The sequence below is a fragment of the Cydia strobilella genome, chromosome Z (assembly GCF_947568885.1).
Source record: "Cydia strobilella chromosome Z, ilCydStro3.1, whole genome shotgun sequence".
Classification (NCBI taxonomy): Eukaryota; Metazoa; Arthropoda; class Insecta; order Lepidoptera; family Tortricidae; genus Cydia; species Cydia strobilella.
The window spans coordinates 11,112,798-11,126,092 of NC_086068.1; the positions used below are offsets into that span (position 1 = coordinate 11,112,798).

At 38.2% G+C, this 13,295-nt stretch overlaps 1 protein-coding gene across 1 annotated transcript; it reads right to left on the reverse strand.

Moving 5' to 3' along the window:
* Window positions 1-307: 307 nt before the first annotated feature.
* On the reverse strand, window positions 308-12,597 carry LOC134754246 (uncharacterized). The gene is made up of 6 exons (XM_063690443.1): window positions 12,237-12,597; window positions 8,434-8,583; window positions 7,087-8,292; window positions 6,048-6,213; window positions 4,925-5,123; window positions 308-1,340 (listed from the first exon to the last, which is right to left on the reverse strand). Exons 1-6 carry the CDS (start codon window positions 12,363-12,365, stop codon window positions 1,223-1,225), a joined length of 1,968 nt encoding a protein of 655 aa, XP_063546513.1. The 5' UTR covers window positions 12,366-12,597; the 3' UTR covers window positions 308-1,222.
* Window positions 12,598-13,295: the final 698 nt, after the last annotated feature.

A 13,295-nucleotide genomic window follows, 5' to 3' on the forward strand; every position in this document is an offset into this window, starting at 1 on the left:
ACCAATGTTTATCAGACTCAAACTAAAAGTTATTATGTAGGTTAGTTATGTCCTAGTCTTGCCTAATCAATATTAATGCCAACTGATCACTCGACCCATTGTGTTTCGATTTAGAATCTCGTTACTAAATGATTATACAATGAAAAGTAAATATGCGTATCGTGCTTTTCTAAACGATTATTATATTACGCGTAATGAGATTCTGCCAATCGTGACTGCCAAAAACCCGTCTGCGAATCGTTGTCGGCAAAACGAAAATCGGCGTATTTTTTCTCGGAAAATCAATAGGGCACTGTCTATCATAGTAATAGGTACATCGCCACACAAAATATAAAATACTTAAGTATGGACTCTGTATATAATATGTACTGAGTTTGTACCATGACAAACGCATTGCTTTATTATGCGAAACTTCAGTCGTGAACTTAGTCGCTAGGGCTTGTAAAAGCGTATGTTGGCATCACGTAGCTTCCAGTGAACAGAAAGCTACTTCTTCTAACAGATTGTTGCGCGATGTGCGCGGTACACGGCAACCGTTAACATCCGTCTTAAAGGAATACTTATTAACATATTGTGCACGTTCACAATGAAACGCACGAGCACGATACGGACGCAATATTGTCGGCAACGGAAACGGCACGGACTAGACAACGGGCCAGTCTTCGCACACGAATACCACAAGTCTACGAAACGGGATAACATATATAACATATTGAATTTTCAGAGATAAACATATACACTGTGACGCGTTCAGTATGGGTCCAACGAAGACCAATGCAGAGCAATGAAACTATTATTTTTCGCTGAACATATATGGGGGTTACATCGGTACCTGTTAAGGTCCGCTATTAGGCTTTGTTTGAACGCGGCATCGTGTATAAACAAACAAGACTACTAATAATAACAATATTATCAGGTACATAAAGAGAATCTGTTGAATGTCTAAATATTTCGTGACAAATTATTTTGAATAAATGGAATGCAAAATGATTTCATATGTATCGCACGGCTATATACGGATATGACTTTCCCAAAAGAATAAAATCGTTCGCCATTAGTACCTACCACATCCCAACATCGATAAATAATATCGTGGCAGTCGCTAAAAAATCTTAAATCTAAGTACAAGTCAATGATCACATTTGTTTCCTTCTGTCGGTTGTCAATCGATGTCGACGGGCTAACGCGCGCTACACAAATATAACTAACCAACAAACAGGTCCTATATTTCGGCAAGGAGTTCTGAGTAGTAGTGTGTGGCGTTCAGGTAGTCCAGGAGACGTCGCGGCAGCGGCAGGCTGCTTATCAGGTCCCGTCTTACGTATTTTAATATCACAAACCTGAAATCATATTAAAAATCGTTATTATCTCATAACTTGTAATTAGCGGCTCATACCGAACGTACAAGAAAAATTGGCATTTGGGATCAATAATGTTATAAAATAGGGTTCAATTAGTTTCGTTTCCGAATCGGACTCTGTAACTCTGTTCCAGTAGAAAATTAATTTAAATACAGTGAAGTTAACTAGTACTAACATTAGGACCATGACGTGAGGATATTTTGCGCAATTTTAAGGTGGTTCGATTTTCATACAAAATTCAATCTGCTTTAATTAAGGCACTACACACTATTACTACACAAATATTTGCTCATTTATCTACTTTCGAATATTCGTTTGCGCTAAATTAATAGAAAAACTTTGTTTCATACAGAAATCATACATAAATCAACGTAATTTTTTCATCAATTTTACGTATGTGTGTGTCACAAATGTCGTGTACAAATACGTTGCGTGCGGCGTTGCCACTCTATGACGTTGGCGACGTTGCCTGGCCGACCTGGCAGGATTTGCAGTGCCGTCATGTTTAGTGCATTTTTATTTGACAGTGTCGACACTGACACATAGGGTCATGTTTATTGTGACATCAATTTGTTTGTATAAATTGAAAATGATAGCAACGTCTAAATCAAGTTACAAAAATCATCAGTGTTGTGGTCCGCGAAAATCCAGAAAAATTCACTCAATTGAAGCGGACTTCACCAAAGTTTCGTAAGGTAGGTACAGTTTCATTCCTTCATTGTACATTGTAATTTTCTCGTGCCGATCTTTTTAGAAAATAATTCTCACTTCTTCCGTAATGGTAGATATAAGCAGTGAACAATACCTATATTATGTAATTATTACTGTTTTGGTTGCCGAATAGTCAATGTGTCACTAACTCTAGGTTTTTTTTAGGTATTGTGCAAAATGAAGAGGCATTCTTGGAAATAAAATGTTTTCCTTCATTAGCCAGAAAAAATCAGGACATCCTCACTGCAATAAAGTAAAATAAAACATTTCCTGGGGATGAAAATTATGGAATTTTGTCTATGAATGAGAAACACAATTATTACTAGGTAAGTAAATGATAACTTTATTAGAATCCATATTGTTGCATCATCTTTCTTCCTATAACATTAGAGATTTTGTGCTATCATGATATTATTTTTCTTTCAGGTACAGGGACAACTACGGATAACAAATATGAAAAAATGTTATTTCATTTGTTGTGTGAATCCATCTACACCAACAAGACATCCACTGCTGGACATAGGCCTCCCCAGGGATCTCCACAACGACTGGTCTTGCAAGACCGGCCAAAATATCGAGAAATAAATAATATAAATAAACATGATAAATATCCCGTTTTCTATAATAGTTATAATTAGAAGGCCATGCAATGTTGTTACTCACTGTACCTACTTGAATCCAAAAAATAAAATACAAAAAAGTTTTAATTTTATTTTACAATTACTACTTTATTATTAGTATATTACGATACAAGTGCGAAAAGTAGGAAATTGGCAACGAGTGGCGATAAATTGAAACACGACCGAAGGAAGTGTTTTAATCGACACGAGTTGCGAATTACCTTTTCGCACGTGTATTGTACAACGTTTTACAGTACATAATTATGGCTCTTTACATTTTCGACATATGCACGTATGGTACCTATACTAATTACCGCATTAGGGCGGTAACGTATATGTAGCACCATATGTACTAAAAAGTATTTTACAGTACATATGGTGCAACTTTCTCGCCCTAGTGCGTAAAGAGCACTTTTCATGCATATGTCGAAAGTTTAAAGGGCCATATGTACTGTAAAACGTTGTACGATACACGTGCGAATAGGTAATTCGCAACTCGTGTCGATTTAAAACACTCTGCGGTCGTGTTTTAATCTGTCGCCACTCGTTTCGAATTTTCTCTTTTCCGCACTTGTATCGTAAATAACTATTTCAAACTGCAAGGGTACGATGATAGATCTCAATTCAATATAATTTTGCAACATTTGGCATTATTAGGTTATAAATTGTATGGAGATGAAATCTATCATCGTACCCTTCCAGTTTGATAAATACTATAGAGGCTGGGCAGTAAGGGATTGCTTTACTTGTAGAACTATATTTAGCGCTTTAAAAAAAAACTGATACCTGACACTTACAAACCTGGACTTCCTTGGGCTAGTGCTACTAAGAATCGTCAGTATTCTCCATCCTTTCTGAGTTGGAAGAACCCAAAAAGGTGAGATTTGTGAAAGTCAGGTTTTCAATATATGTGGCGTTTTCAACCAAACGGGTACCTACTTATTGTTGTCATATTTCCATAAAGCTTCAAAATGAAATCAACCTAATCGACAACCGACAATGTGGTACCTTTTAGTTCAAAACGTCACATATTTTTATAAAACGTTATAAACTAATTTATTAATAATACTGAATATCTGGGAGAAAAAGAAAACATAAGTAAAAACTCAAAAATGCTCGTTTTCCCAGAGATAAGACCTAGCTAGATCGAACCCCTTACAGCAAATTTCATCGAAATCGTTAGAGCCGTTTCCGATATCACTGAAATATATTTCGGTTATATCGGAATCGGACAAGAATTCGAAGAATAAAAGGTATAAGAAACATAAGATAACACAAAAAGGACAAAAAAAGTACCCCTGACGTACCAGTCTCGAACCCGAATCCTCTTGCACGTATTTCCACGAACATACCGCAACGCCATTGCAGCATACTTACACTGCATGAAATTGTCTACTACAAGCATCACGGAAACACTGTTTGCATGTGTGAGTAATAGTAGGAAATAGCATGACAGAAACACTCTGTCGACTTTAAAAGTGTTTTTTGCACTAATGAAGTATTCAATGTTTATTATAATAGTTCAATATTTATGTAAAGAGTGCGCTAAACATACTTTTAAGTATACAGATACCAACACTATTCCACAAAAAAATAAAACCTGAAAATTTGCGAAAGTGACGCCATCTAGCGGGGTTTAAGCTTTGGGTAACCTAGTCGAACCACCTTAAAGAATCTTATTATTCCTTTGTTACTTTACGTCTATACTTGAGCTAAATAATATTGTTAGAATATTATGATTTATGAGCTGAACATTCCCAGTTGCGCGGCTCGAAAATCTCGAAATGTGAATATGATTTCATGTTCCCTGGCCCTAGCGAATGAAACTCACCCTGGAACCCTCTACTTTAGGTATATTTCTACAGTTTGCATTTAAAAGTACCTTTACAGTCCAATTTTATTGTTCTACATGTAGAGCCATACAGATGAAGTACCGCAAACATAGTCTGGCAAACAAGTTTTTCAGTAACAGTAGAATAAAAAAGAACTATACCTTTCTGGGGATATAAATTTATAATAATTATAATGCTAGCTTAACAAAATAAAAGTATATGGTTCTCTCTATCTATGCTCCAAAAAACTATAGCCACATTATAGGTGATTTCAGGACAGCTGAATGGATCGAATTATAATATCTTTGTGTGCATGACGGGTGGGAAGGTTGATTCAATAAGTTGCCAGCACTCCTGAAATGATTAGTATATACATATATCGACTATCGTACACACTCACCTGCACATGTGCTGCAGGCTCTGCACGCGCTTGAACCGCGAGACGGGGTAAAGCAGCTGCACGCGCACGGGTCCGAGCACCGGCCGCAGGTTCAGGAAGAACAGGTAGCGTCCGCTGCGCGACGTCTCCACCGCGTTCTCTATGAACTCCACTATTGTCTGCGCTTTGAACATTGTGCATCCGCCGAAACAGAAATTACCTGAAAACATTATAGGGTTAGAGCGTTTCCACATTGTACGATCCGATATCGGATGTCGGATACGACTACAAAGAACCGAAATGTATAAAAGTGTAATTATTGTTTGTTGTTTAAAAGAAAGCGTAAATGCAAAAACAAAAGGAGTTGATGCTATTGGCATTTTCTAGGAGTTTTCTAGGAGTTCTAGGCGTTACTTAAAATAGTTATAATGTCTAACTAGCTTTAGAACCCTAATTTGTATGTATAATTTATTATTCTCTATATTACGCAAAACTCTATGTAGGGTGCGCCATTAGCACAAACAGAGGGCCTACCGCGAAAGACGAAAATCTAAATTTCCTTATCTGCCTCTCTATTTCAATGTTCGGGTTTCGCGGCAAGCCCTCTGTAAGCAAACCGCCTTGATGCAATGTCATATTAATTCGTAACGAATTATCTGTGAATTTTTTTCAAAAAACTGTTTAAGGCACAGTATGTATAAGTTACTCTATGGTTTACGATAAGTGCTAGTGCTGCACTCTGGCGGCATAACATTGCAGATTGCAGTAATCCGTTTAAATAGTTTTATTTCATTACTGGATTATATTTCTGCAACGACATTTGGTGGACACGGAAATCGTCATGTCTGTAAGTTATATAGGCCAGCTGAAAATACTTCGGCATAACCATGCCAAAGTGGTAGAACAAAAAGTTTTTATTGTCATTGCATTGCTAACCGAACTGAGATTCTATCAATACAATTATTTATATAGACAATCTGCCCCAGCTGCAGGGGGTGAGGTGAGGTAATTCTATTCGGCGTAGGGTGGAGCGTGTCCGTTCTGTATAGGTAAATAATAATAAATAAATAATTCTGTAAGAAATACTATTACATTAATTACATACTCTGAGGCATTTAAGTGATAAATATGAAACAGAACTTACCCTGATCGTGTTCAATCCTTACATGTCTCATTCCATTTAGCTTAAAAGTTAATGTGAATATGTAATGGTCATCGCTACTGTCGCGCACTATGAACGAGCCGTCAGGTTCGTTCGAGAGGATCTTCTCGGCCGCCTCCACCGATATAGGACCCCAATACCAGCCATACTGAAATCCAAAAAGTTTCATTATTATTATTAACATCGCTGGGATCGAGTCTATATAGTAGGTACAAATTAGACTGACTCAAAATAGTCGATCACAAATCAGTGAAACGTGCTTTTTAGAGCTTATACATGTATTAGCCAGTAAAAATATATGTCACCTAAGAGCCCCACGGCTTTACTTTGAACACCACCTACTTAAAGGAACAGTGACACATCCCGGCACTTGCTTAGCCAACATGCATTGCTTTGCTATAAGGATTAATAGTAGAGATGCACCGGATATTCGGTTACTATCCAGTATCCGGCCTATCCAGCCATAATTTAATTATCCGGCCGGATAACGGATAGTGACTGACGATTGGCCGGATACCGGATAGTGCCTTACTATCCGACCTTATACCGGGTAGTGAGTTACTATTCGGCCGGATAGTGACTTAATATTTAGCCGGACACCAGATAGTGCTTACTATCCGGCCAGATAGTCCCTTACTATCCGGCCGGGTAACGTATAGTAACTGCTTGATTTCGGAGTAAACAAATTGGATTTAAGAAACAGTCACGGTCATAATCGTACTCGTTTATTATTTTAAAACAATACATTCTACTCACTTGCACGCGCACTCATTTCGAACCTAGAAATTAGTCCGCGCGAACGTTTATTACAAAACAGGTCAAACCCTTCACTTCCTGAAAAACCGAAATGTAAGTATAGTACTACCGCCGCCGGCCGAATATTCGGCTGCCAGATACTAAATATTGGGCCGATGGCCAGTCGAACATCCGGTGTTCGGTATCCGACCAAACAACTATTCGTTGCATCTCTACATAATTAGGGCCCGTTATGATACCTAATTAATAAGAGTGAGGCACTCACGTCTTTGACCCTCTGTATGGAGGTAGCGAAGTCCATGACGGCGTCGTCTCCCTCTCGGCGCGACGACTGCGGCGCGGACGGCAGCGGCGGTAGCGCGCGTCGCACCGCCGCCGGCGGCTCAACCACCACCTCCTCCCCCCGATCCCGCTCCAACCCCCCCGCCCGCCGCCAACGAAACAAATTACAAAAACTCTGCTTCAAGTTCAACGACAAAATCCGCACCGGCGACATCTTCTTTTGACTCTGACGCGGCGGCTTAACACTCTTATCGGCCGTATCGTCCTTGGGAACCTCTTTATGCTTCTTATTCTTAATATTCATACCAAAAGAGTTTTTATGAGGCTTTTTATGATTGTTATTCGTTTCTAACGCACTGCATATCTCATTATCCTTATTCGTCTTGGCGTCTTTCGATGGCCGCACGTGTATCTCCACGTTCGTTATATTATTCTTCTTGTTCAGAGTGTTCCGGCACTCGGAGTCGCTCGAGCTAGAGTACAGAGTGTGCAAATATTTTCGCATTTCGCGCAACGTCAGGTGGAGCGAGTCCGCCTCTGAGTCAGATATGTTCTTCCTACAAGACGAACTTGGCAAGCTGTGCCTTTTATTTTTGGAATCTTTATATCGGTTCGTCGTTTCCTTTGGCTTGTGATTTCTGTCGGTTTGCACGTGATTCGTTGTCAAATTTTGAGATGCGTTTTTGCCGCGTTTCTTGTTGGTCCTGGGTGGTTTTTTGCCTTTTCTCATATTGCTTTGACCGGGGCGAACCATGTCGACGGGGACCGCGTAGATGTCGCTGTCGAAGGGCACATTGTACATGTCAGTGATGTCGGAGGTGTTGGCGGAGAGCGTGTCGTGAGAGATGGCTTGGGTGATGAAGCTGGAGTCGTCCTGGAACTGTGTGATGAGGGAGTTGTGGCTGCTGGAGAGGCGGGAGGTGAGCGAGTTCCGCGAGGAGGGGCGCGTGCCGCGGCACGGGCTTAGGTGCAGCAGCCGCGGGCTCGCGAACCGGTGGTTCAGGCACTGCCGCCGCTCGTACAAAGATTCCGGTTTCAATTTCTTCCCGTATAATGGAGACAAATGTCTCGTTGTCATAGGAATTTCAAGAACCGATGATTTTGACTTTACAGAGTCATTATTGTACGCAACGGTTGGAGGTACAAATAAAGTTGCCACTTCCACAATATTAAGGGGCACTGGGTTGTCCTGCAAAATTAATCCATATTAGTATAGTATTGTATTAGTATAGATATCAACCATGTCACTCACACACATATAATATCACCAATACCTCAAAATTCGACACGAATTGTATGATTGTAATGATTAAGTAACAATTTTCTGTACCTGAAATTCAGGAGGCGGGTCAATAGTCGTTAGTAAGACTTTTCCAGGGCCTTTCTTGACAGTGTTAAAAAAATCGCCACACATTCGCTCCGATGTCTCCGTCGACTCGCATAGTGACAGAGATTTTTCATCAAAGTCACTTTCTTGTAACTACACAAGAACAACATACATATTTATAATATACAAATATAACAGTAAGTAATAAAAAAACCGGCCAAGTGCGAGTCGGACTCGCGTTCCAAGGGTTCCGTATATTACACAATTTAAGCAATGTATTTTGTATGTGAAACGTGAGTGAAATGTCTTAAAAAAACCCGTAGGGGTCGGATCAAAAACTAAGTAATTAAGTCCGTCTCACGCTTGACTGCGATTTCTAATAGGTTTTCCTGTAATCTATAGTCTATTTTGTTTATTTTTTTCAAAATTTTAGACCCAGTAGTTTCGGAGATAAAGGGGGGGAATGGTCATTTTTTGCCTATTTTCTTGAAATACTTCTAAATTATAAATCCTAAAATTATAAAAAAAAATATATTTGAGATTCTCACAATGAGGTCTTTCATTTGGTCTATAACACGATATAGTCTGAAAAACTTTATTTTTTTATTTTTTCATTAACCCCACAAAAGTGGCCCCCATTCATTTGTTTGCGTTACATGTCCGTCTTTGGGTCACAAACGTACATATGTATACAAAATAAAATTCAACTTAATTGGTCCAGTAGTTTCGGAGAAAATAGGCTGTGACAGACGGACAGACAGACAGACGCACGAGTGATCCTATAAGGGTTCCGTTTTTTCCTTTTGAGGTACGGAACCCTAAAAATAGATGTTTAGAGTTGAAATATTGAAAGGGCTACATAGTTTTTAAAACATATTTAGGAACACTCTGTATTAATTTACCCCTTAAAAACTAGCTAAATCAAAATTGGTTTATCCATTTATGAATAATGTCACAGACATATATACACGTAACACGACAACATCAAACTTACTCAACAAAAATGTTAGCATTTTTCACACTTAAGTTATTCTACACATGGCTTGGTTATAACTAGGGCATAATCACTGTTACATATATTTGTAAAACACTAACCAACTGCTTTATCTCAATTGGCTTGTTATTCATAACTTTATAACATATAATAACAAGATAAGAAAATCCGTAGCTCTCAGAATAACAATGAGTTATTATATATTACACACTTATGCATGGGTGGCCGTGACTACACATACACAACTATGTTGTACTTCTACAAGGTATATAAAACCGGCCAAGTGCGAGTCGGACTCGCGCACTAGGGGTTCCGTACCATTACGCAAAAAACGGCAAAAAAATCACGTTTGTTGTATGGGAGCCCCACTTTATTATTTATTTTATTCTGTTTTTAGTATTTGTTGTTATAGCGGCAACAGGAATACATCATCTGTGAAAATTTGAACTGTCTGGCTATCACGGTTCATGGGATACAGCCTGGTGACAGACGGGCAGACAGACAGACAGACAGCGGAGTCTTAGTAATGGATCCCGTTTTTACCCTTCGGGTACGGAACCCTAAAAAGGCATTCTAACTGCCCTAACAAAGAAAAGAAGTGTCTATTTTATTTATTTTACGTATTTTATATCCGTGGCATGTGCAACTTGAGTAGCATCAATCATCAATATTAGGCACAGTTATTCTGTGGCTGTAGTGAGGAAGATTTCGTAGAAACTTGATTTCCATAATTTGTATGATTGGGCTTGCCCAAAATGTAAGACCAGAATGTACAAATGAACATGATTACAATGGAATAAATGATATGATATGATAATATGTAGGTATGTATGTACCAAAATAAAGCCAATTTCATTTAAAGTATGGTTGGTTGTCATACTTGTAATAATAAAACATTTATATTTACTGCAAAGGCTGGGAATTATGGTACAGGCTAACCAAGCTATCCCTATATCCATCCTCAGGCCTTAATCCATCTCCATATGAAATTTCATCTAAATGGGGTCAGCGTTTTAAGCGTGAAGAACATACAGACAGACAGGCAGATGAAAAAAATATTCAGTCGCCATTGCAAATACAATTACAAGTACATGGCATGTATATTTAACTAAGCAAAAACATGCCAACATAGAAAAAAACCAGCCAAGTGCTAGTTGGATTCCGTACCATTATCCATTGTTTTTAATATTTGTTGTTATAGCGGCAGCAGAAATACATCATATGTGAAAATTTCAACTGTCTAGCTATCACGGTTCATGAGACATACACAGCCTGGTGACAGACAGACAGACAGACAGTGGAGTCTTAGTAATAGTGTCCCATTTTTACCCTTCGTACGAAAGCCTAAAAGCTATAAGTGAGATAAAGTAGCCTATCTAAACTGTTTGAGGAAGGTTTGATTTGCAGCAGTTACATATGGCCTGCCTAAATGTTCATACAAACATGTATACAGTATTATTTTATATACAACCAGAAGATGTAGCTAGTGCTAAAATGTGATATTTTTGTTCCTTTCGAACTGAAAAAAGCCATCAATAAATTCATAATATGTATGAACATTTGACAGGGACAAGAAGAAGTGACAGAGAAGGCACTTGCATAAGATTTAGGGCACACATACAAAGGATACAGCAGATACAAGCTTAACACAATTTTAGCAGGTATAGGTAGTTTAAGAAAAAGCTGTATTTTTAAAAAATCCCACTATATGAAATATTAATTGTTTTAGGGTATAGAGATAATAGCCCTAACATATTGACTGATAATAGTAAGGTGATGTTGGAAAACACACTCAGGTTATTAGCAAAGACATACATTTTTAAACACAAGACAACTATGGCCACATTTATTCACACTTTATAAGGTAAACATGCAGGGAAGAAGTGGCTCCAGGTCACACAGAACCGTGACGAGTGGCGTAAAATTAAGGAGGCCTACACCCGAAGGACAGAGAAGGGCTAAAGGGAGAGAGATAAGGTAAACAGGAACATTTTAAGAGATATAGGGCAAATTTAACAAGATTATCAAAATCTAAGTAAGAAGCATTTAAGAGGATAACCGTTCAGGTGGTATCCATCATTTTAGAGTAGTTGGAATCAAAACTTTCTGTCTATTAACTATATTTCAAGTAGACATGCCCACTGATTTAGTCACATGAAGGAATATTGCAATCGTGGTCAGTGGCCTAGCGTGAACTAATCTAGCCATGGGCGAAATCGCACCTGCAAGGCCCTTTTTTTTACCATGCACGTAAAAAGAAAGTTCACAACAAAGAGAACAATCAACAAGAGAATATTACAATAACAAAAATATAACTAAATATAATACGATAAAAAAATATAAAGGGATAAGCAGTAGCGGGAGAATGAATATGACAGGTTATTATTGTAGCAGCAATGCCATTCATTATATACATTCGCTGACAAGAAATGAGAAAAATTATTAATTCATTAACTATGTACATATTAAAATAATGCCTTATAAAAGAAAGACCACAGGTACTGCTTATAAGTCAAGTAAATTGTAAACTAATTTTCCTCAAGCTGTTGTCTCTATACATACATGCCACGATTTGTTGACATCAAAATAAATAGCACAAGATAATGTCAACTAATTACCTAGAATATTTTAATTATGAAATACTAACAGGAGTACAGACTTAAGATATTATGAATTTATATGAAAGTTACATTTATCAATGCTCATCGAGTAAAAATGGGAGAAGAGATTAGTTTACCATGCAACATTACTATAATTTAAAGATTTAGCAAGTGATACGGGAAGTGAACTGCCAAGTTTCGAAACAACTGACCTCGGATGTAACGTGATGCCAGCCGCTAGCGGAATCGCTCGAGAAGGATCCGCTGGTGATGAGTAGACCACTATCTTCACTTAAAGGAGGCACCTCGGAATGTGTTGAAAACGAAGGCGGTGACTCCATCACCCAAACATTACTCTTCTACACCTCTCGCGGACATATATCGGCCGTATTATACATTAAATAAAAGACATCAAACTGTACTTATAGTAAATTAAACAACACAAAATGAAAGATGCCTTCCTCCGCGTTTCTTACTCATTGCCAAATTCAGTTATCAGTCTGTGCTTGTTTGACTTGTTTCATTTCATTACTTTAATTTTATTAATTTCTCTACTTGTTCAATGTTCATTGCTCATACCAAAGAACCAAAGACAAGACAACATTTTTTTTTACATAATCATGAACTCGGCTACCAGATTTTTTTAAGCGAAGTATTATACAGACTGATCAATCCAAATGGGTCAGTATGGAGAAGTCAGAAACTATGAGATAGCGAAATCTGTTCTTAGGAACCATGGCGTCGATTTTTGATTTAATAATAATGACATTCAAACTTTTTTTTAACTCTCATGCATTACCGGGGATCAACCTGGTCAATATTCTTTATGTAATCGCGTGTAGTATTTGTTTGTATAATTGATCCTGAAATTTGAATAAAAAAATTAGAAAAAATTTAATGCCATCATCATCTTCCTCGCGTTGTCCCGGCATTTTGCCTCGGCTAATGGGAGCCTGGGGTCCGCTTGGCAACCAATCCCAAGAATTGACGTGGGCACTAGTTTTTACGAAAACGACTGCCATCTGACCTTCCAACCCAGAGGGGAAACTAGACCCTATTAGGATTAGTCCGGTTTCCTCACGATGTTTTCCTTCACCGAAAAGCGACTGGTAAATATCAAATATATTTGGTACACAAGTTTCGAAATACTCATTGGTACGAAGCCGGGGTTTGAACCCGCGACCTCCAGATTGCAAGTCGCATGTCCTTACCTCTAGGCCACCAGCACTGAAAAAAAAAATGCTATTATTATTAAATCTAAAATCGAAGCC

What these genes read in the sequence shown, in the direction of transcription:
- LOC134754246 (XM_063690443.1), bottom strand. Translation starts at nt 12,365, where the DNA reads ATGGAGTCACCGCCTTCGTTTTCAACACATTCCGAGGTGCCTCCTTTA. An exon ending in ACCCGCCTCCTGAATTTCAG is followed by an intron (nt 8,293 to 8,433) that starts GTACAGAAAATT and finishes TTAATTTTGCAG; the next exon opens with GACAACCCAGTGCCCCTTAA. An exon ending in CCATACAGAGGGTCAAAGAC is followed by an intron (nt 6,214 to 7,086) that starts GTGAGTGCCTCA and finishes TTTGGATTTCAG; the next exon opens with TATGGCTGGTATTGGGGTCC.